This window comes from Drosophila sechellia, chromosome 2L (genome assembly GCF_004382195.2).
Source record: "Drosophila sechellia strain sech25 chromosome 2L, ASM438219v1, whole genome shotgun sequence".
Taxonomy (NCBI): Eukaryota; Metazoa; Arthropoda; class Insecta; order Diptera; family Drosophilidae; genus Drosophila; species Drosophila sechellia.
Genome location: NC_045949.1, coordinates 2,803,260 through 2,822,265, shown reverse-complemented (window position 1 = coordinate 2,822,265; position 19,006 = coordinate 2,803,260). Strand labels below are relative to the sequence as shown.

The following is a 19,006-nucleotide window of genomic DNA, read 5'->3' as shown; positions in this document are numbered from 1 at the left end:
CGATACAGGTGCAGCGTGGAGATGACATTTTTGGGAGCGCGAATATCGCTGTTTAAACAATGAAATAAATAGTTTATTTGTCCAAAAATTAAATTATAAATGTATATTTTCTGGAAAAGCATAGGATCTATCAATGCATTATTAGAATAAGAGTTTTTAGTTTTATTTATTATTAGCCACATTTAATTATAAATAATTATAATTAAATTTATTTATAAAGAATAGCCATCGAAAGTCAACTATCGCATGAGCACAGAGCACATGGTATTTTCCACCGTTTACGCATATGGTCACTCACTTTTTCATTTCCTAAAAATCAGCAATCGAATTAAGTGCTTAATTATTTGCATTATTTTTAGAGCTTTCCGAAAGCTACCAACGTAAAGTCCTCGAAGCGCCGTCACTGGCCGAATCGGAAATAGCAAAATCGAAGCACCAGAGATCGAAAGACAGCGCATTCGATTAAATTTCACAATAACTGCGAACCGAGGGCGGAGTGGGAGTGTCTGCCAGCGCGGAGAAAAGTGAACGCATTGCAATTAAACATGAAATTTGCTGCAACGACGACGGGAGTACGACATTTTTGTATTATCAACGCCAAGCAGCAGAGCCATCAGAATCAGCAGACTATATTTAAGATACGGCCGCACGAATCGCGATCGGAGTTGAACAATTGCAAACGGCAAAGACAGTCGTGTAGAATTGCCAAAAATTGGAAGCACCAAAGTTTTTGCATAGGTGCGTCCTGATCGGCAACGTTTCGAGTTAGAAAGACAAAGATTAAAAAACTGACGGCTCGGCTCAAGAACGCAATTTAATTTCCTAACCTAGAGCATCAAAATCAATAAATCGGAACGAACACGTGCGTTTTAGTAGTTGCCGCCAAAGCAACGAAAGTGTAGACATTTCCGCCGTGTTGTAGACTTCACCGTCTGTTCTCCACCTTCGGAGGACCCAGAACAGGAAAAGGACACTCGGCTACAAAGCATCTGTTTTTTTTTTGTGTTTGAAACAGTAGGCCAAACAATAGAAACCAAAACGTCGTCTTCGAGTTCAAACAGCAAAATACCTGAACGACGCAAAAACAACAGCAACATGCCGCGACGCAACAAGAAATCAGCAGCAGGCAGAGGTGAGTCACAAAGAAAAGCGAGTGTATGGGTGTGCACAGGAAGAAAATGCGAGGTTGAACGAATCCAAATGCGTATAAAATATCTATAAGATACGATTGTGAACTTCCAGCTGAAGCAATTGACTTCATAGGCTGAAAATGAGTTATTTTGCCTTTAGTGCATTTTTGGGTTTAACTACCACCTTAACCTAATATTTTTCTTGGTTTTTACAAAATAATCGAATTAGATCGCACATTTGAACAATACACTTAATAGTAAATCCCCAAAAAAGCCGATCAGTGTAGGTGAATTTTCACAGCTGCTTTTCGTTTGACCTTTGCATTAGTCATGCACTGACTAATGAGTACCGTGCACTGTTTGGTGTATTTTGTTGGCTTCCAAACGAAGGAAGCTTCGCTGCCTACAACCTGTTTGGCAATACCCTCGAAATGAAATAATTATTTTCGTTTTGTTGCTGTGCTGGCACCAAAAGCTTCACGCGCTCAGCTGGCTGCGCAACAACAAGTAATCAGCGGTTAACTAAATATATATACACAATCGTATACATATATATATATATACAGCTGTGCTCGAAATAATAACAATAAAACCACAGTAATTTCGGAAAAAATTCCAAATTATATAATATAAAGTTAATTAATTGCATTTCACCAAAGAAGGTTTTAAATTTCTGCGTTGTTTCTATGTTGAGCGCAACTGTATGTAAATATAAATATACTTGTTCGACTTATACATATATGTATATGTGTACGCTCAATGCCAGCTTATCAGAATCACGCCTATAACCAAATACCTCAGTGCAGGGTATCAGTGGGTATGTTTTCGTGGGGCGTATCAAATTATGTATTCTATTTAAGTGCTCTGTTATGCTTAGTTATTATTCAAGCTACACCTATGTTATTTATATAACTAAAAATCCGAAGGGGTTTTTATAGGCTCATCATACAATTATTCACAAATATTAAGTTTAAAAATAAAGACCCGGAAGCTGTGGCTCTTCGGGGAACTTTCCTCGCATCTAAGTACCTCATCGGTGACCTAAAAACTTATGCAACTTTGTGTTATGCATTAGTCGCTCTCAAAACACAGATGGTTTACTCGCCCGAATCTAATCCAAACAACTTTCAAGCAAAACCAGCTGTTTTCCACTACTTTTGATTCGTTTTTCTAGCCCGCAGTTACCGCATGCTCTTGTGTTTGTAGTTCGCTCGCAGCTTTTGTGAAAGGCAAAAAAAAAAAAAAAACGAGGCGGAAACTACCTTGCCCCAAATAGAAAACTGAAAACAGGCACTGGGAAATCGCCACAATGAAAGTTGTGCTCTACGACGGGTTTTCTTCGTCGCAGTTGGCCAGCAAACAAAGTGAAACATCGAAAGATGGATAGAAAACTTGTTGCACAACATTGGCGGCTCCCGAGCTGTTTGTCTTGAAGGTCATTGCTGTGTGGCAAAGCGTGTAATTGAATTTCTAATTTCAGTACACATACATTTCCCCATCTAAATGAGCACACAAGCAATTGAATGAAAAGCTGCTCGAAGATGACAAAACTTGATGCCTCTTTTCCGCTGGTTTGACAGTCACTGAGGGGAAATGTTGGCACTTGGACGAGGATGGTCCCAACATCCATTTAAAAAGGATACAAATGGGGTTCTGAAAATATAATAATCATTACATTGGTATTCACTGGGATTCCATTTGCAAAATGCTTAGCTTACATTCCAATGGGTTCGTTGAATGTCTAAAATGTGCAATTAAGCATATTGTTCAAAACTATAGCTGTTTAAAAAGGCTAATGCGACCTATTAGCATAATAAATATTTATGAACTATGCTTGAAAAACTTGCTGACTATCGCCAAATACCTCTGTTACTAATACCAACTCCATTAAACTACAAAAAAGCCTTATTAATTACCGAAATTAATTCTTTTTCAGGCCGCACCAATGACTCCAATTCTGAGGACGAGTCCTTTGACAATGTGAGCGTTTACTCACATGTGTCCGAAGTCGCATCCTCTGAGGCCACCGACGAGCTGGCCAATGAGCGTTTAGAGGAGAAGTTCGAGAAGGCCCTGGAACAGGCCACCGAGAAGTCGGCCCAGACACGTGTGCAGGCCCTGCAAGCGATTTGCGAACTGCTCATGCACCGCTACATGCCGGACTTCGTGGAGGACCGCAAGATGACCCTGATGGACTTCGTGGAGAAGAGCATCCGTCGGGGCAAGGGCCAGGAGCAGGTGTGGGGCGCAAGACTCGCGCCCCTGCTGGTGCTCCAAATGGGCGGGGATGAGGGCATCTCCAAGGCGATGAATCAATTCCTGTTGAACACCGTTCAGGACAAGTCCGTGGGCTTCGATGCCCGTGCCAAGTGCTGCACAGCTGTGGGATTGTTGAGCTTCCTGGGCTGCGAGGATGTTGGGGAGTTGGTACACTTGATGCAGGGCTTCGAGGCCATCTTCGCAGGCAGTTATTTGCGTGGCGATGACAAGACACCGGTATCCGTCACCGCCGAGGCTGGGACTTTCCATGCGGAGGCTTTGAACGCCTGGGGGCTTCTACTAACACTTATACCTTCGGGGGATTTTGTTTCGCTGATGACCACTGGCCAAAACATGTTTCCGTAAGTTTAAGAAATTGCACACATCAAACCATTGCTATAATTTTTTAAACTACAATTTGCAGGTCTATTAAGAAGTTCTTGGGTCTTTTGCAATCTACACATTTGGACGTCCGCATGGCCGCTGGCGAGACCATTGCTTTGATTCTGGAGTCGGGCCGTGCTCACGAGGAGGATTTCCTGGAAGATGACATCGCTGAGTTGTCGGAGGCCGTCAAGCAGCTGGCCACGGATTCGCACAAGTACCGCGCCAAGCGCGACCGCAAGGCCCAGCGTGCCACCTTCCGTGATGTGCTGCGATACCTAGAGGTGAGTTGAAGATTTGCACGAGATGCACTAGTATTCGGACGATTACTTCATGTCATTGCAAGTGAACTTGAGCTCGTGCTTGCAGTACTTGGCCAAGCACTTGGAGTGATCGTGCAACTTGTTGCGCATGATGACGCAGCCGTTGCGACTTATCGAGTCCATGTACTCGCTGAAGGTCGGCACCTTCCGGTATGTGGTTGGGGCAGAGTTCCAGTGCGAATTGCTGCCGGATTCAATGGTCTGCGAAGAGTCCGAGAAGCTGGTCTTGAATGGCTTGTAGTTCTTTTGGCATTCGTCGCTAGAAATCTCGTAGCCAGCGGACGCCTCCCGCTCCAGTTCGTTCATCACGTTCGAGCGGAACTCGTTGCAGGGCCCACGTTCGCTCATTAGCTTGCTGGCGTTCTTGGACTCGTCCTCCGTCTTTAGGCTCTCGTAAATACCCTCCGGGTACTCGTTCATGTCACAGTAATCAATCTGATAAGTGGTGTTCATACGGTTGGTCTCCAGCCTGCGGCTCAGCTCTTCCTTGGGCATGACCTTCAGGCGTTCATACAGATCCGGGTAGACTGTACGTAAGATCTTGAGAAAGCGGTTTGGCTGCAGCTTAAAGCAATCCGTCTCCGCCGAGAAGGCCATCTTGTCCACCTGGTCCTGCGTCAGCTGGGTGGGTATGATACGCGGATCCACCAGCTTTCCCATTGGCGCTATGCCGGTCCACTCGACGCCGCCACAGTCTTTGGACGCGTTCGGTGGAATCACGATCTTGGACTCGTCGACGCACTCGCACTCCTTCACCTGCGGACCACTGTGATCGTCGGCACCCCTGGGACGCGTTAGGAACTCGTACCGTTTGGCATTGGGCGGGACATAGTCGTGCTGATAGGTTGATAGCATCATCTTGATAAAAAGTTATAAGAAATCTACAAAGCTAGTTGGCCAAAACTTTTTTTTTTTTTATTAATTTTCTATCTGTGTTTTAAACGAGAAATTTGGTCTGGTTGAGCTGAAAGAGAAACTAATAGTGATACATTTCAAAATCGTACGAAATAAGATTAGAACTATTGCTCGAAGCCTAGTTTGATTTAAAAGTTTTTTCATCTTGTTGCAGGAGGACATTTCCCCGGAGATTAGCATTCGTTTCGGTACCGAGTCGCTGACACTAGATTCCTGGTCCATCCATCATCAGTATTCGGCCATGTGCACTGTCATGGGTCCCGGGATGACCTCGCAGCTGCAGGAGAACGAGTTCATCCGCGACATTTTCCAGCTGGGCCCACGACCCACGAACACAGGCATCAATGGCAACGCCAAGGTCAAGCCGTCCAAGCTGGAGCGGGTAAGTTGATTGAAATGTGGTAACATTGGCTTCAAATATTAATATATTTATTTGTTGCTTTTGCAGCACCTTGTGAATGCTGCTGCATTCAAGGCACGCTCCATAACACGTGGAAAGAATCGTGACAAGCGATCGGCCGTCGTCACTTAAGCCTGTGCTCCACCAACTGCTCCCATCCACAGACACCCAAACCAACCATCTCAAACCCCGTTAGCAAAAACTCTGGACTTACTAGTTGAATTGTTTCTAATTTTAGCTTGAACCAGGCAAAGCGTCGCCAAAGCTGAAGAACTAAGTCTAAATTTAGGATAATACAGTGTAATCTACAAAATTTCTCTAGTTTATTAACCACGTGTTGGAGCCATTGTTTAAATAATATGAAATATTTATTGCGTGCACGCACAGTAGTTGTTTATCATTAAGTGCATGGCTGGCTTATACTTCGTGATTTTAAATTAACACTGCGATTGTTACGACTGGCATTTTTGCTTTGCGATTTGGGTTAACCTCTTTTGTTGTTGATCTTTTTAAATTACAAGCGTAGGAAAACATATTCTGCTTTAATGCTGCAAAAAAGTTATTCATAACTTGACATGGCTTTTATTACGCATACTAAGCAGCTGTATGAATACATAAATTTTGTAGTAAATAAGTGTAAAATAAAGTTTAGGCTTAAACGAAAACTACTTGAAATGCATTCTTACTGGTGGGGATACAACAATGGTAAACAAGATTTTACCACTCATTAAAAAACACTTTTACTTGGTAGCTTGAGTTTTATAAATTGTATTTTATTTGTTAGTTTTATCACAAAAATTGTATGGTAACTTAAATTATATGTTGGATTCTTTCCTTTTGTGGATTTTGTTTTGTTTTTCTTTCCTTTGACAAATTTTTTGTAGTAACTACAATAAAATGTATATATATATATATATATATTATATATGTTCGTGTGTATGTATATATGGGCGCAGCTTATACAAATCAGTTTCTTAAGGAGTAAACTTAAAGGGTAATAAGAAACGTATTTCAATCAAATAAAAAACATCTTTGCTTAATTTAATATTCGCCAAGTACTCGTGTTTTGCTTGCTTCTTGTTTGCATCCATGGATGAAACCGATAATGAAATGGAGGAAATCGAAATGCTTTCATAAATTAGTTGTAAATAAAAGAAAACTATAAACTATAGAGCAGCTCATGGGGGACTGACTCACTGGCGCATTGAAGCACTATCTTCTTCGCTCTGTAGGCTACTTGGCAACGCGTTTATAATCATAATCTCAGGATGTTCTCGTTTCTGTTTCTGTTTCCGTTTCGTTTTCGCTTTCGCAATTGATACTGACATACACTTATTCTACGTAATATTTGGCTTCTTGTAATACACTTTGCTTCTGGAAATCTGCATGATAATTTGAGAGACGAAATTGACTCGTTAATCGAAACGCTTTTCGCTACTCTTCTGCCTACTAGCTAGAGATTTAAACCTATGTACACGGTTGAGGATAGGGAGGCGAGTGCTAGGACCCACCTCACGTGTGATGTGTAAACTAATAATTGAGCATTGAGCAAAACCTGTGCAAAACGCATACTAAACTAGGTAAGTAAGTAAGTAATGTAATGTCTGTAGGTTCAACTGATGTGTGTGGTAGCCTCTTAGGACGCAGCTCCCGCGCGCACCGCCTCTGCGGAGGTGCTGGCGCTGACCTCCTCGCAAATGGTGTGTAGCTTCTCCATCTCCGAGCTGGTCACGATGTTGATCGAGCTGACTTTGGCCCGCTGATAGGCCACCACGGTGTTCTCGCCCAGACACTTGACGCACACGTAGCCAATGAGCACGGCGATGCCCACTGTCATCACGCGCACCAGCGGATCGACGTACATTTGGATCACCACCCAGGCGGTGGCCCCGGTTACGCACATCAAGGTGATCAATATAACCGTCTTGGACCAATGCTGAAGGGTGAAGCCCTTGTCCCATTCGAGTCTGTAATAGAGTGTGGTGTTATCAGTTATTTACCATCAGTTATAGCAGTTCTTATCATTAAAATGGTCTAGCTGATAGCTATGTCGCGGTGACCCATTTGCAAATAGCACTTACTTTTTGGACTTCTCGATCTCGTAGGGATGTCCGCAGACCTTGCACGACAACTGGGCCTCCGAATTGCTGCAGCTCTCCACCAGCCAGCGCTTGAGACACTCGTGGTGCACCGAGCTAACGTCGCCAGTGCAGCGGCAGGGCTGGATGAGGGGCTCTGGCTTATCGCTGTCATAGCAGATCCAGCAATCCTTCTTGGTTAAAAACGATTGGCCCTCCTCGGGCGACAGCTTGTTGGTCTCCGCATTGAGAGTGGGTATCGACGGATCGATTTGGCGGGATAGAAGCTTGCGAGGATTCAGAATCCAGAGCTGTTCAGGAGCCATCGAGTTCCAAAGGCAGCAGGGAAACCAGAGAGCCACACCGATCTCGGCGATGCGAAAAATGATGTCATGCCAGTTGCGCGAGTTAACTGGAACCCTTTCGAGTGGCGAAATGAAAAGCTTTTAGTAAAATTGGCAGCTGCAAAACTAATTAAAAGCCTCTACTCACTTGGTCTTCCAGAAGTCACCCAATGTTTCGGAAGTCAGAAAGCCCACAATCACGATTAGCATCACGGCCTGAAACAGCAGTCCGAATCGCGACTGATGCAACTGCGAGGCATTCACAATCGCCTCGCTGGGACCGAGAATCTTGCCCGTCTGGTCGTAGACGAAGCCGCCGCGCAGCTTGAAGAACACCTCCACGCCGTAGATGAGGAAGAAGACCACCACGATCAGGAGTAATACTGCATAGCATCCGTTAAAGATGTGGGCGTAGTCGCGACGCTCCGCGTTGATCAGCGAGTTAAAGACCTCGATGCCAAACAGGCTGTACAGAAAGAAGTTGAAGGCCACGAAGCCAAGGAAGCTCTTCGACAGGAACTGCGACTTCTCCCAGCGGATGTCGCGCAGGTGAAAGATCTGCAATGGCGAACGTAGCAAATGTGAATGAGTACCCACACCGATTTGGTTACCCATAAAAGTCACCCACAGTTACTATTTATATTCCAGATCAAGTGCTAATATACGTATGTACCCAGCTTAATTAATTGTGCCAGCCTATCGGGAGGCCATAAGATACGTTCTGCGAAACACAATAAAATTGGCTCGAGTTGCGGTACAATTGCACTCGACTCGTTATCGCGCATTCGTTAGATACGAAATATGGCAAGTTCACTTGGACGCACTTTGATACTTGATAATGGAATTCACATCCCAGTACTGTAAGTTCTCAGGGTTCGGGTGCGATCCAATACGACTACGTCAGGCGGCCGTTCAATCGCCATTTTGGAGCTGATTACTATTTAAGTTAGTGGTGGACTCGAGACTTGAAATACTGCCTATAAGCTCTAACTTATCACCGAAGTTTATAAGAGTTTGTAGCCCCGCAGATACGTTATCTGTATCTAAAGTTTAAAAGGCGCTTAGGGATGAGAATAAAATGAAATAGTGCAGTGCTGCTTTCGTATAGTATTACTGGTCAACAGATATTGGATGCAATTGAAGAGGTACTATTATGTAATATTTGCAGATAATAACGTTTACTAGTTTACAATCTTATCTTTGGCCTACGATTGACATACTCGTAATTCATACCATTAAGATTTAATTTTCAAAAGTACACAACTAACCGAAATCCCTCTTTAAATATCTAGCTAATCGTGGACTCACCTCGGCCCACATGCACACAATCAGCGAGGCGCAGGTCATGAGCAATGGATAGTAGGCGGACATCAGGGTGACGGCCCATTGTGGCTGCAGATCCAGCTGAAATGCAAGGAGATTCATGAAATCAAACGATCCGATCGAAGCGGGATTGGGATTACTCACGGGTGTGGTGAAGTAGGCACCTCGCAACGAGGCCGCCACAAAGACCATGAAGTAGAGCAGTTTCTGGGTGGTGATGCGACAGGCGCGAAGAACGGAGGGCTGCTTCAGCCGCTGATACTCGGCCACGATGCAGATGAGCAGCTGGATGACCGAGACGAGGGCCACCACGTAGAAGACGGTGGAGATTCCGGCGTAGTAGGGCAGATTGAAGATGTCACACTCGTTGCCCGCGTACCGAATGTCGCAGACGCAGGTGTTGTTGACGCAATCGCCCCGTCCGGAGCAGCTGAGATCGTTGTCCGGCGTGAAGGGGCCGTAGATGCCCCCGGCGGCCGACTTGCTGTGCCCATTCCGCATCTGGCTAGCAGCCGCCTCCAGCGGCGATTGCAGAACTCGCTTCGAGCAACGCATTAAGGTATCCAGGCTGGGCAGCATCCTATGCTAAATCAACTGCAAATAGAGCGAACAGACATCTTAATTAATACATCAGGGCAGCGCAAATCGATAGCTCGGCTGGGCAAGCTGGGCAAACCAACAAACATCTAACAGCAAGATACCCGCCAAACGTGGGGCCAAAGGGTGTCATTTAAATAAACATTGAATTCTGGTGTCTGGACGGCTGCTCACTGACTCTAAAAGCAAATGCAAATGTTTGCACAGCCGACGCAGGGCAATGGTGGCATTAGGGGTACTCTCTCTACACCTCGAGTGGTTCACTTTCTGTGGCCCACAAAGCATGCACAAATGAAATATAAATCGAACAACAAAATTGATGAACAACTAGCTTGCAATAGGAATAAAGATCTACATTTAATAACAAAGTATAAGCGAATTCTTTAGGCGATATGAATGTCAAATGCTTGTTTCAACTACCTACTATTCATTTAATTAAATAATATCTGGCCCATATACTATCTTCGATCTTAGCTATACACTATACTTAGAACAAATACGTTAATGGAATATGGTTGAACCCCTTCCAACCACAAACAGACAACTGACAGCCACCCAGGGTGCTGATGGCACACGGAGGAGGATTCAAGGGGCTAACTGGGCCCGCTGGCACTTGGCATTATTATGCCAGCAACGATTCTAAGCCGGCACAGCCCAGCCGTGCGTCCATCAATCAAACAGCACACAGGGACATCTGAAATGGCGAGAGACTGGGGCATCGATAATAATGCCTGCCAGCAACTTGACACCCACGATATAACACAATGAAGTACGAAAATAAAACCGATCCGACATCGGGACAGGCCACAAGCTGCAATTCCATCGAGCTGTCGTTCTATATTAGCCAATTGACATGCTCTTCTTGCTGTGGTCAAAACCCATTGATGAATGGCCGCAAATTGATGGAGGGGAAGGGGTAGCAAAGGAAGGGCGTACCGACAATTATTACCTATTAACTGGCATATTAATTACACTGCGATGCTTAATAGCCTTTTTTCCGCTAATTGCTAAATTTGTTTTTAATGTTTATGAGGTCGTTGTGTCCGTCACAGCCAATATATTTGCTCGTTTCAACTGAGCGCAAGTGTGTTTTTTATCATTGATAAGAACTTTTTCTTAGAAAAGCTCCTCTCTCTATTAAGTGCTCCTAGTTCGGCGGAAAAAGTGTTTATAGGTAATTGGGAAGAGCAAATGCCAAATACATAAACAACAGATTTTAAAATGTTTATCTGTGCTCTATAATAAATTTATTTTTGGAGATGTTGCTCAAAGCGCAGAAAGCAAACCAAAAGGGTTACTTTCGTTCCAAAAATTGTGGATTTTCCATTTAGTTAAAACCAAACGAAAGCGGAAACCAGAAATTTGTAGACAGAAATATCTTCATAAATCATGTGTTGCCATATTGGAAAATCCATTTAAGGCCGAAAACAAATAATAAAATGAGCCGGCTAACAAACCATAAATAAGGTGTTAAGGTTATGCATTTGCACACCCATTTGGATGTTTTTTTCCCATTTTAGTAGAGGGTATTAGTTTAGCTTTTTGCTGACGGCGACAAACTGGCGATAAGATAAAGCCAGTCAAAAGTCAAAGACAAAGCCAACTGAGCGAGACTTTTTTCAAATTTCAAACGGAACGAGCTTTTGCACAGGAAGAGAAGTTTATCGAGAAAGTGGTAAAGGAATTGTAGTTTATAGGGAATACAAATCGTATGATTCATGCTCCTAGAAGTTTGAATAATTTGTCTTAATTTGATAATGATTAATTGACTATATAAACACACTGTATTCGTTGAGTTTGTTGATAAGATACTTCTATAGTTCAAGAAGTATATCATGATTACTTTGGTTATTTGCAGGTAACAAACTGACTAGATGCTATAATTTATATTACAAGTCATAGCAACTGCGTTGCTGAAATTAAATTAGAATATTTCTAAGATCTAAGAAAGTATCATGCCTGCATAGCCTGAATTTGGTTTTATTTGGTCATAGTGCGTTGCCAGCGAAAGTTTATTAGAGCTGAAATATTGAAATACACGTAATTCCAATGCCCAGTTGGTCCGATTAGAGTCACCCACCATTGTAATAAATTCAATTTTCTGCGCTTCGCTTTCGGTTTCATTTGAGGCACAGACGATCATGGGAAACCGGAAAATGCAGGCGCGCAGCGGACATATCCAATAGTTTTGCGTTTATATCTTTTGTTTTTTTGGGGGCAGCACTATCTTCTGTTTTATTGTAACGAAAATAGCACCAGAAAGTAAACAGAATACGCGATATATTTATGAGTGCCAGCCAGTGCACATATGCGATTAGTTAGCAGATACGATCCGAACGATCAGCGCCCGACTCGCAAAGTATTCAGACTGAAGTGAGTACATCTACGGGCGATCCTCGCCTGCTCGTGAGTCCATATGCCACTCAATGTGGGTCTCCGGCTCTCCGGTTCTCTTCCACTCGCGCTTTTGAGTGGCTTCTTCGAGTGCTGCGCGTACTCGAATTCTTTTTCTTTATTAACCCACCAGCAAGTCGGCAATTAATATCCATCACGAGTCGGCGTCGGCCCGTCCGCTTTGGCTTAATAAATGTATCCATAAACAAACAGGCGAACTTCTCGCCGTTTTTTATATCCATGCCAGTTTTTTTTGAAATGGAAATAAATTCAATTCGCATGGACTAGCAGCCTATATCTTTGAATATTCGAATATTTGAATTGCATAATGGCTTATCAGTGGCCAAGTAAGCTCGGATGCAGGAAGGCATTAATTATTTTTAAAAATAGGGATTGCAGCAGAAATGGAAGTGTAATTAAGCAAACAAGTCGCTGGGTTATTAGCTATTAACTTCAAGTGCAAAACACTTAGTTGCGCGTGCTAGAAGTTATAGTTGTTAGTCAACAATTAAATGTTAAATATATATTATGCTTATGGTTATAAGAATAGAAATATTTCCTGTTAGTAGATGCCTTAGAGAAAATCTTCAACCCACCCATGCAGTCCAATCAAAAGTGTGACTCCCCTGCACCTAAGCACCTAAACAACTTTTAATCCACAAAAAGAAAGGCAAAAAGCGCTCAATGGGCGAAACTAGTTTTCCTACGTCCGCAGCTGAGTGCTTTTCAACAGGTTTTCGAATCTGTGCAGCTCTCCGGAGAGACTCGAATAGAAATATATATAGATATAGATATAGATATATAACTATAGATCCCAAGAGCTCGGGGCCCTTGGTTGAACGAACGCTGGGCAGAAGTTGTGGGCTTGCCGTGTTTTATTTACACGTACCGAGAGTGCAAACACATAATGTTGATCACGTCACGACGACAGTCTTTATAAGCAGGTACTCCCCATGTTTTTGTTTTTTTTTCCGTGACTAGTCTAGCCCCTTTTAGAGTACGTTGGTTTGGAGTGCACGCCATTTGGCTCGCCCGTGCCCATAATTGTGCCTCAAATAATACATGGTAATTTTAATTTGATTACGCTTCTAAGGCGCTCGTACATATAAGTGATAGAATATTTTTTTAAACAGCTAATTGCTGCGACTTCCACGAGTCCACGAGTATGAAGTATTAAGTATAAAGTATAAAGTACGAATTGTATATGGAAGTGGCGTGTCCGTTACGCCCATAAACAAAATTATAGTAAGTGCTTGACAAGCGCTGAACGAATAATGATACCCATTGGGCTGAGAGGAAAGTTTTGGGTCTGTAATTTGGCCGCAAGGAAGGAAGGAGCGGTTAATTCCTTGAGATAGCAAATACCTACTTGTATTCAAAGGTTAGGCGTACTGAAGATTGCACAACTGCGACACGAGCCAAAGAATATTTGAATTTTAAATGCTCTTTTCGGCCTACGTGAGGCGTCTCGTTGAATTGATTGATAATAAATTGATCAAATGACCGAGGAATACTCGAAATGCCAGCTCACGACCTTCAAATTAACTGGAAAGCGGTCGCCTCAGCCAAAAAGTTTGCCACACTAGTTCGGCGCACATAACTCAATTAATTTCCATTTAGACGTCATTAGCGTTCATTAAAGGGAAAACGAAATAATCTCACTGGCATTATTCGATCCCATGAAACGTGCAACTTTCGAGCTGCTAATCGAGTCTATAATGGAGTGAATGAATATTCTGCAAACAATTTTTTGGAAGCCACGACAAATTAAATCCTCAAAACAAACAAGCAATTTCATATATGTACACATATGTATCTTCTAGTTTATATAAAAGTAGCCGGTAATCAACCGGTTTGAAGGCAGTTAAACGTAGACTATAACCAATATTGTCAGCTTATATGCGGTTGAGATTCTGATATTATAGTATACATATGAAAGCCATTTTCCCTAATTATTTTCCCATGGCAATCATATTTTTACCACCTTAATTAGCCTGACTCACTACTATCTTTTGAGCTATGATGGGCGAGACTCACTTGTAAATAACACTAAAGTTGGATTCAATTGCAGGGTGATTCATGTGCAGAGCAAATAGCCTATTGCAATCAATTGCAAGTAAGCAATTGAGTTTCGCAAGAACAAAATGATACGTTTTAACACGATTTACCCAAAGATAACTGTTAAGTTTGATAATTGACCAGAACGACGCCCTCAAATTTCTTATCACCCCTGAAGACATGAATAGTAGTTAATGATGATGTCACAGAACTTGGGTTTCCTATCATCACTATTGTTGTTTTCAAAGTAATTACAGATATAACACAATGATTAAATGAAAAGTAAGTGCTGCTGACCTTTATCTGCAAATTTGATTCAAAATTTGGCGCATTGTGACGAAATAATGGCATAATTTAAAAATACAGCTAATGAGACAACTAAAACGCCATAATGACCAACGATTTTTTAATGCTTGCACATTTGGCGTAATTGCATAGTTATTTCGGATGTTACGCAAATCCAAGGATTGACGTAGCCATTAAATGAGGGAAATCAGGGAAGATAAATATTTCATCAGCTCAATCGATTTTGCAATTAGATAATTGTTTATCCACAACTGTAATAAATCAGCGAGCAAAACTGGAAACTACTATAAAACAACATTCCCATGCAGATTACGTACTAAATAAACAAGTCATGCGTTTTTAATGGTTTTTGGGGCAAGAAACAAACACCTGTTTCTACGTACTTACAAAGTATCCATTTGAGCGCTACGTTTTTTGGAGCCCTATTGGGGGAATATGAGTGCAAACTGTGGCCCACTAAGTTGTGCTAAGCGTAAGCTGAAAGAGAAGCGCTGATGTTAGCCATAAACTCGATTGCCAAATGTGTGTCACAAATGAATATTCAAGCCCCAAAGTCTAGAGAAAATAAAACTAGAGTAGGAAATCCTCTCGACGGGAAAAGAAAGCTGAACAACCGTATTCAATGAATATACTATTTATGGCTTTAAACGTGGTCATTCGTGATACTGAAAGGACGTTTAGAATCCATTGATATCCCCATGAAAATTATACTTGGTTTATTGCATTCCTTTGAGAGCCTTAGAGTTGATTTCAATATAGCATCTAGCATTTGAAAATCCCAAGACGTTGTTGTTAAGGCGTTTGAGCCGCCAAAGTCCTTGAAAAAGGTTAATGAATTTAGCTCAGAATTTAACCTACAAACAAACCGAATTCCTTCTACTGCGTCTCCTCGGCTTTTTCCCCCAAAAGGCGACGCTTCCGTTTATGCGGAATACGAAAATACCTGAATAGATTTGCATTCGATATTTGCCTAGATTACCTGGGCAGATGCCTTGCCTCAAAAGTTTGCCTTTGAGCGCGTGTCATCGCAACTTGGAAAAGCAAATCGTGTAATCAATGTAAGCGATTTAATGTACATACGTACATATATTGACAAAGAAGTGCGCGGAAATTGACCGTTTGCACTGACCTGGGAAAATTGCGAGCGTTGCAGACAAATCATGAGTGTAAACAAAAAGATTGACATATTTTACTTATTCACGTACTTGGGGTGCCTAAAAGTGCACACACGAGTGCGATCAATTAAACTGATTGAATCACTTTTAAATGAAATGCTTCGGCGTTGCGTGTGTCGATTGAAGAAGTGAAAAGACACGGAGATCTCAAAGGAAAACACAGTGAAATGGAATTAATGGAATATAATGTTCCTAAATAAATAAATATGTTATGTTATGTTGAGTTAAACTGAACCATATATTATTCCAAAATTTAAAAATAACTTATCTCTTTTTTTCTATTTCGGGTGCAAATATCGCAGCGAATTCTTGACAGCTTACATTTTGATTTCAAATAAGAAAATACTTTATTAAAAGTTAAAACCTAAATCTCGTCTTGCCTATCGTTCTTTTGATTTAATGTACTTTTGATATCACAGCGAATTTATCAGAGAGTTTTATTTCGCGAATTCGGTGCCTTAATTCTTAGTCATAAAGAACCAGTCTCTTGATGACCGTTTGTCATTGAAAGCAAGGGTTCCCTGTACTCGCCAATCAACTTTTGAGTGCAAGTCAACAGACAGAAGATATTTATTTGCGGACACGTAGATAAGTTCAGTTCAGTTGCTTCTTTTTTTTGTCTAAGTATGATAAAAATCATATGGGAGAGCAATAACAACAAAGAGAGCGCCGAGGCAAAAACAAAAACAAATTTGGCTGACTGGTGGTGGGCTTTTGTATCTGTGTGTGTGTATTTGTTGGGTGTGTGTGTGCGACATGTCATTGTGTTTGAATGTTTGAAAGCCGTTACTAATGGCGAATGACGCGGCAGAGAGCATGGGGCGAGGAGAGCGGAGGAGAGAGAAAGGCGCCCGGTGCAAATTGAGTGCAATTTGGGTGCAAGTGCACCGTGCGGAAAGTGGGCGGCGCACAGTGGGGCAAAAGCAGCACACCTTTAAATGTCAAGGTTTTATGTAAGCAATTGCCCGCCCCTATTTATTTATATTGTTATTGGCGGTTATAGGTTTGATTTTTGGCAACGATATAGAATGTAATATATTATTGAATATTTTGAGGCTCGGCTAATTTTCAGATACAGCAAAAACAATTCAAAAGTAATCAATGCCAATTGCGTAAATAACTTCTAAGACCGAAGTATTCTTCAGCTAATGTAATTAGAAATGGGTTTTTTCGCCATTATGTGATGGCGTTTAGTGAGTTTTAGTGAGTCAGGAATTCAGCACGCGACAACGCGATATGGAAAACTCGGCGAAAAGTAAGGGGATTATTATGCTTTTGTTTGGGGTGCACATGAATGTACATACATACATACATGCACATGTACATTAGTAGATACGTAATGCTCTATAGGGTGAAGAACTACTCACCATGTACTGTTTGCGGAAATATGCTAGTTACGAAGTCTGCCTAATACTGTCCAAGTTGCTGTGGCTTCTGTGTGGAAATGGCTATGCTATTGCATCACATTTATATATTCTTGTAACTGAGCAAGTTGCTTAACAATTAGTTGCCTCTTTGTTGTTCTTTGTCACATATTTTAAAGGACGCGCAGTTCCCGTTTCCAATTGGATTCCGTTTTCGTTTTGTTGTTGTTGTAACAACCAACTGCTTGTGCCCTAAACTACTACAACTACAACAGCACCGTCACTTTTGGCCCCCAGGAATGGGTAAATGGTTGTTATGCCTCGCAAATTTAATATATATATATAACTTTTTCGTTTCTCGACGCGATGAAAATCACTCGAGCTCCGAACTTGCAGTGTGACCGCGTTTGCCGAACTAGAGATGGCCAAGCATCGATTGCACTATCGATTACATCGATATCTCGAAAATTCGCAAACACAAAGCAGGAACTATCTGTTTTGACTAATGGTCATACTGGGCAATAAAAATTTAAATTTTGTTTATAAATTTTGTTACTAAATTTTGCGGACGAAGTTATATATTCTGTTTATACAGGATTGGATTATTATTTAGAACATATAACATCTTTTGCAGCTGGTTGTTATATATTCCATTTCCACCAATAAGATTTGATTTAAAATGAACTGTATTTCATTGGCCTTTATTAAATATGCCTTCGTTTTTTTGGCTCAGGCGCAATAATTTGGTGTTTTGCCTAAGGTTTGCTGTTCCTTTATAATAGTTGTAGAAAGCATATGCTGTTTTGAATATAGAACACTAGTATTTCCATGTATTTCATGGATTCCACTTATGCAAATGAATTGCTTCTTAAAAGCACCCGTAAATTCTTAAAAAGTTGCTAAAAATTTCGATTGGAAAACAGAATAACTGCTGCACACACCAAGTATTTCTTAATTATGATTTGCTTTGAGCTAATCCTGGTTTGAACTGCCACCGAACTGAACTGTTTGAATGATTCCATTGTTTATGCCAGAAGTAAATAACACAATTGCGAACGTTATACGTTAAATTACAAAGGGAAATCGCTTTATTACCAAATCAAAATCTAGCTATGGGTACGCCACGCTTAGAAGTTCCTGCAGGGCGAAAAAGGGGGGCGATTAGTGGATGTTCATCCAGAGGATTCTATCACAAACTCACTTGGTAATGATGCCGTCCTTCTTGGCCAGACGCACGATGCAGTCGTCGGACTCGCCCATGCGACGGATCTCGCCGCAGATGGCGTAGGTCTTGGAACCGTCGGTCTGGCGACCGGTCTCGGGGTCCACATCCACGATGGACAGCTGCACGGAGGCGTGATCCTTGGCATGGATGATCCTGTTGGACGCCGAGCTGCAGGGAAGGGTATCGGCTGGTCAGTAATCCGTACGGCAAATTGCGGGGGGAACACGTGTTTCACTTACCATTTGCGGGGCACGTACAGATCAACATTCTCACCGGCGTCGTTCTCCATTTTAATGGTCTGAAAGGTAAGGGACACAATTAGCTTGCTTTTTAACCAGTTTTAGTGGCGGCCACTGTTGATTTACTCACTTTTTTTGTAGAAATTTACAAATCTAGCGACCGCAACTCGTCGGTGGAGGCGAAAAAGAGAAAGAAATGACAGCTGGACGTGAAGTTGGTTGCGCTGCGCGTGGCGCCCCCTGCCGGAAGTTTTGCGTACTTCGCTTTGGGGTGACCAGCTAACAAAGGTTTTGGTATTTATTTAATTATGCATTTTAGTTAAATATATCTATTCCCCTTTAATGAGCAGGCAAGTTTTAATATTTGCTTTGCACCAAAATGTATTTAAAAATAATATGGTAATAAAGAACTATTTCCATTGTTTTTGTATGTCAATATCAATAAATATCAATAAATTTGTATATCTATTTTCCCGCATTAGTAGGAAATAC

The 19,006-nt window shown here is 41.9% G+C and overlaps 4 protein-coding genes across 6 annotated transcripts; 1 reads left to right on the top strand and 3 right to left on the bottom strand.

Annotated features, from left to right (window-relative positions):
• The first annotated feature begins 310 nt into the window (after nucleotides 1–310).
• On the top strand, nucleotides 311–6,079 carry LOC6613168 (interferon-related developmental regulator 1). The gene is made up of 5 exons (XM_002037613.2): nucleotides 311–1,132; nucleotides 3,067–3,751; nucleotides 3,814–4,057; nucleotides 5,166–5,393; nucleotides 5,460–6,079. Exons 1-5 carry the CDS (start codon nucleotides 1,096–1,098, stop codon nucleotides 5,541–5,543), a joined length of 1,278 nt encoding a protein of 425 aa, XP_002037649.1. The 5' UTR covers nucleotides 311–1,095; the 3' UTR covers nucleotides 5,544–6,079.
• On the bottom strand, nucleotides 3,771–5,102 carry LOC6613169. The gene has a single exon (XM_002037614.2). It carries the CDS (start codon nucleotides 4,952–4,954, stop codon nucleotides 4,100–4,102), a length of 855 nt encoding a protein of 284 aa, XP_002037650.1. The 5' UTR covers nucleotides 4,955–5,102; the 3' UTR covers nucleotides 3,771–4,099.
• Nucleotides 6,080–6,163: 84 nt separating the features above from the next.
• LOC6613167 lies at nucleotides 6,164–17,459 on the bottom strand. 3 transcript variants are annotated; one of them, XM_032713894.1, is made up of 7 exons: nucleotides 17,054–17,459; nucleotides 14,899–14,988; nucleotides 9,301–9,750; nucleotides 9,142–9,237; nucleotides 7,982–8,391; nucleotides 7,493–7,909; nucleotides 6,164–7,378 (listed from the first exon to the last, which is right to left on the bottom strand). In XM_032713894.1, the coding sequence occupies exons 3-7, from the start codon at nucleotides 9,733–9,735 to the stop codon at nucleotides 7,048–7,050; spliced, it is 1,689 nt and encodes a 562-aa protein (XP_032569785.1). In that variant the 5' UTR covers nucleotides 9,736–9,750; nucleotides 14,899–14,988; nucleotides 17,054–17,459; the 3' UTR covers nucleotides 6,164–7,047. The 3 variants fall into 3 exon arrangements, with proteins under 3 accessions (XP_032569785.1, XP_002037648.2, XP_032569784.1); XM_002037612.2 differs by lacking the exon at nucleotides 14,899–14,988 and having other exon boundaries at nucleotides 17,054–17,458; XM_032713893.1 differs by lacking the exons at nucleotides 14,899–14,988; nucleotides 17,054–17,459 and adding an exon at nucleotides 11,834–12,106.
• Nucleotides 17,460–18,111: 652 nt separating this feature from the next.
• LOC6613166 (40S ribosomal protein S21) lies at nucleotides 18,112–18,752 on the bottom strand. Its single transcript, XM_002037611.2, has 4 exons — nucleotides 18,645–18,752; nucleotides 18,515–18,573; nucleotides 18,252–18,443; nucleotides 18,112–18,187 (listed from the first exon to the last, which is right to left on the bottom strand). The coding sequence occupies exons 2-4, from the start codon at nucleotides 18,562–18,564 to the stop codon at nucleotides 18,178–18,180; spliced, it is 252 nt and encodes an 83-aa protein (XP_002037647.1). The 5' UTR covers nucleotides 18,565–18,573; nucleotides 18,645–18,752; the 3' UTR covers nucleotides 18,112–18,177.
• Nucleotides 18,753–19,006: the final 254 nt, after the last annotated feature.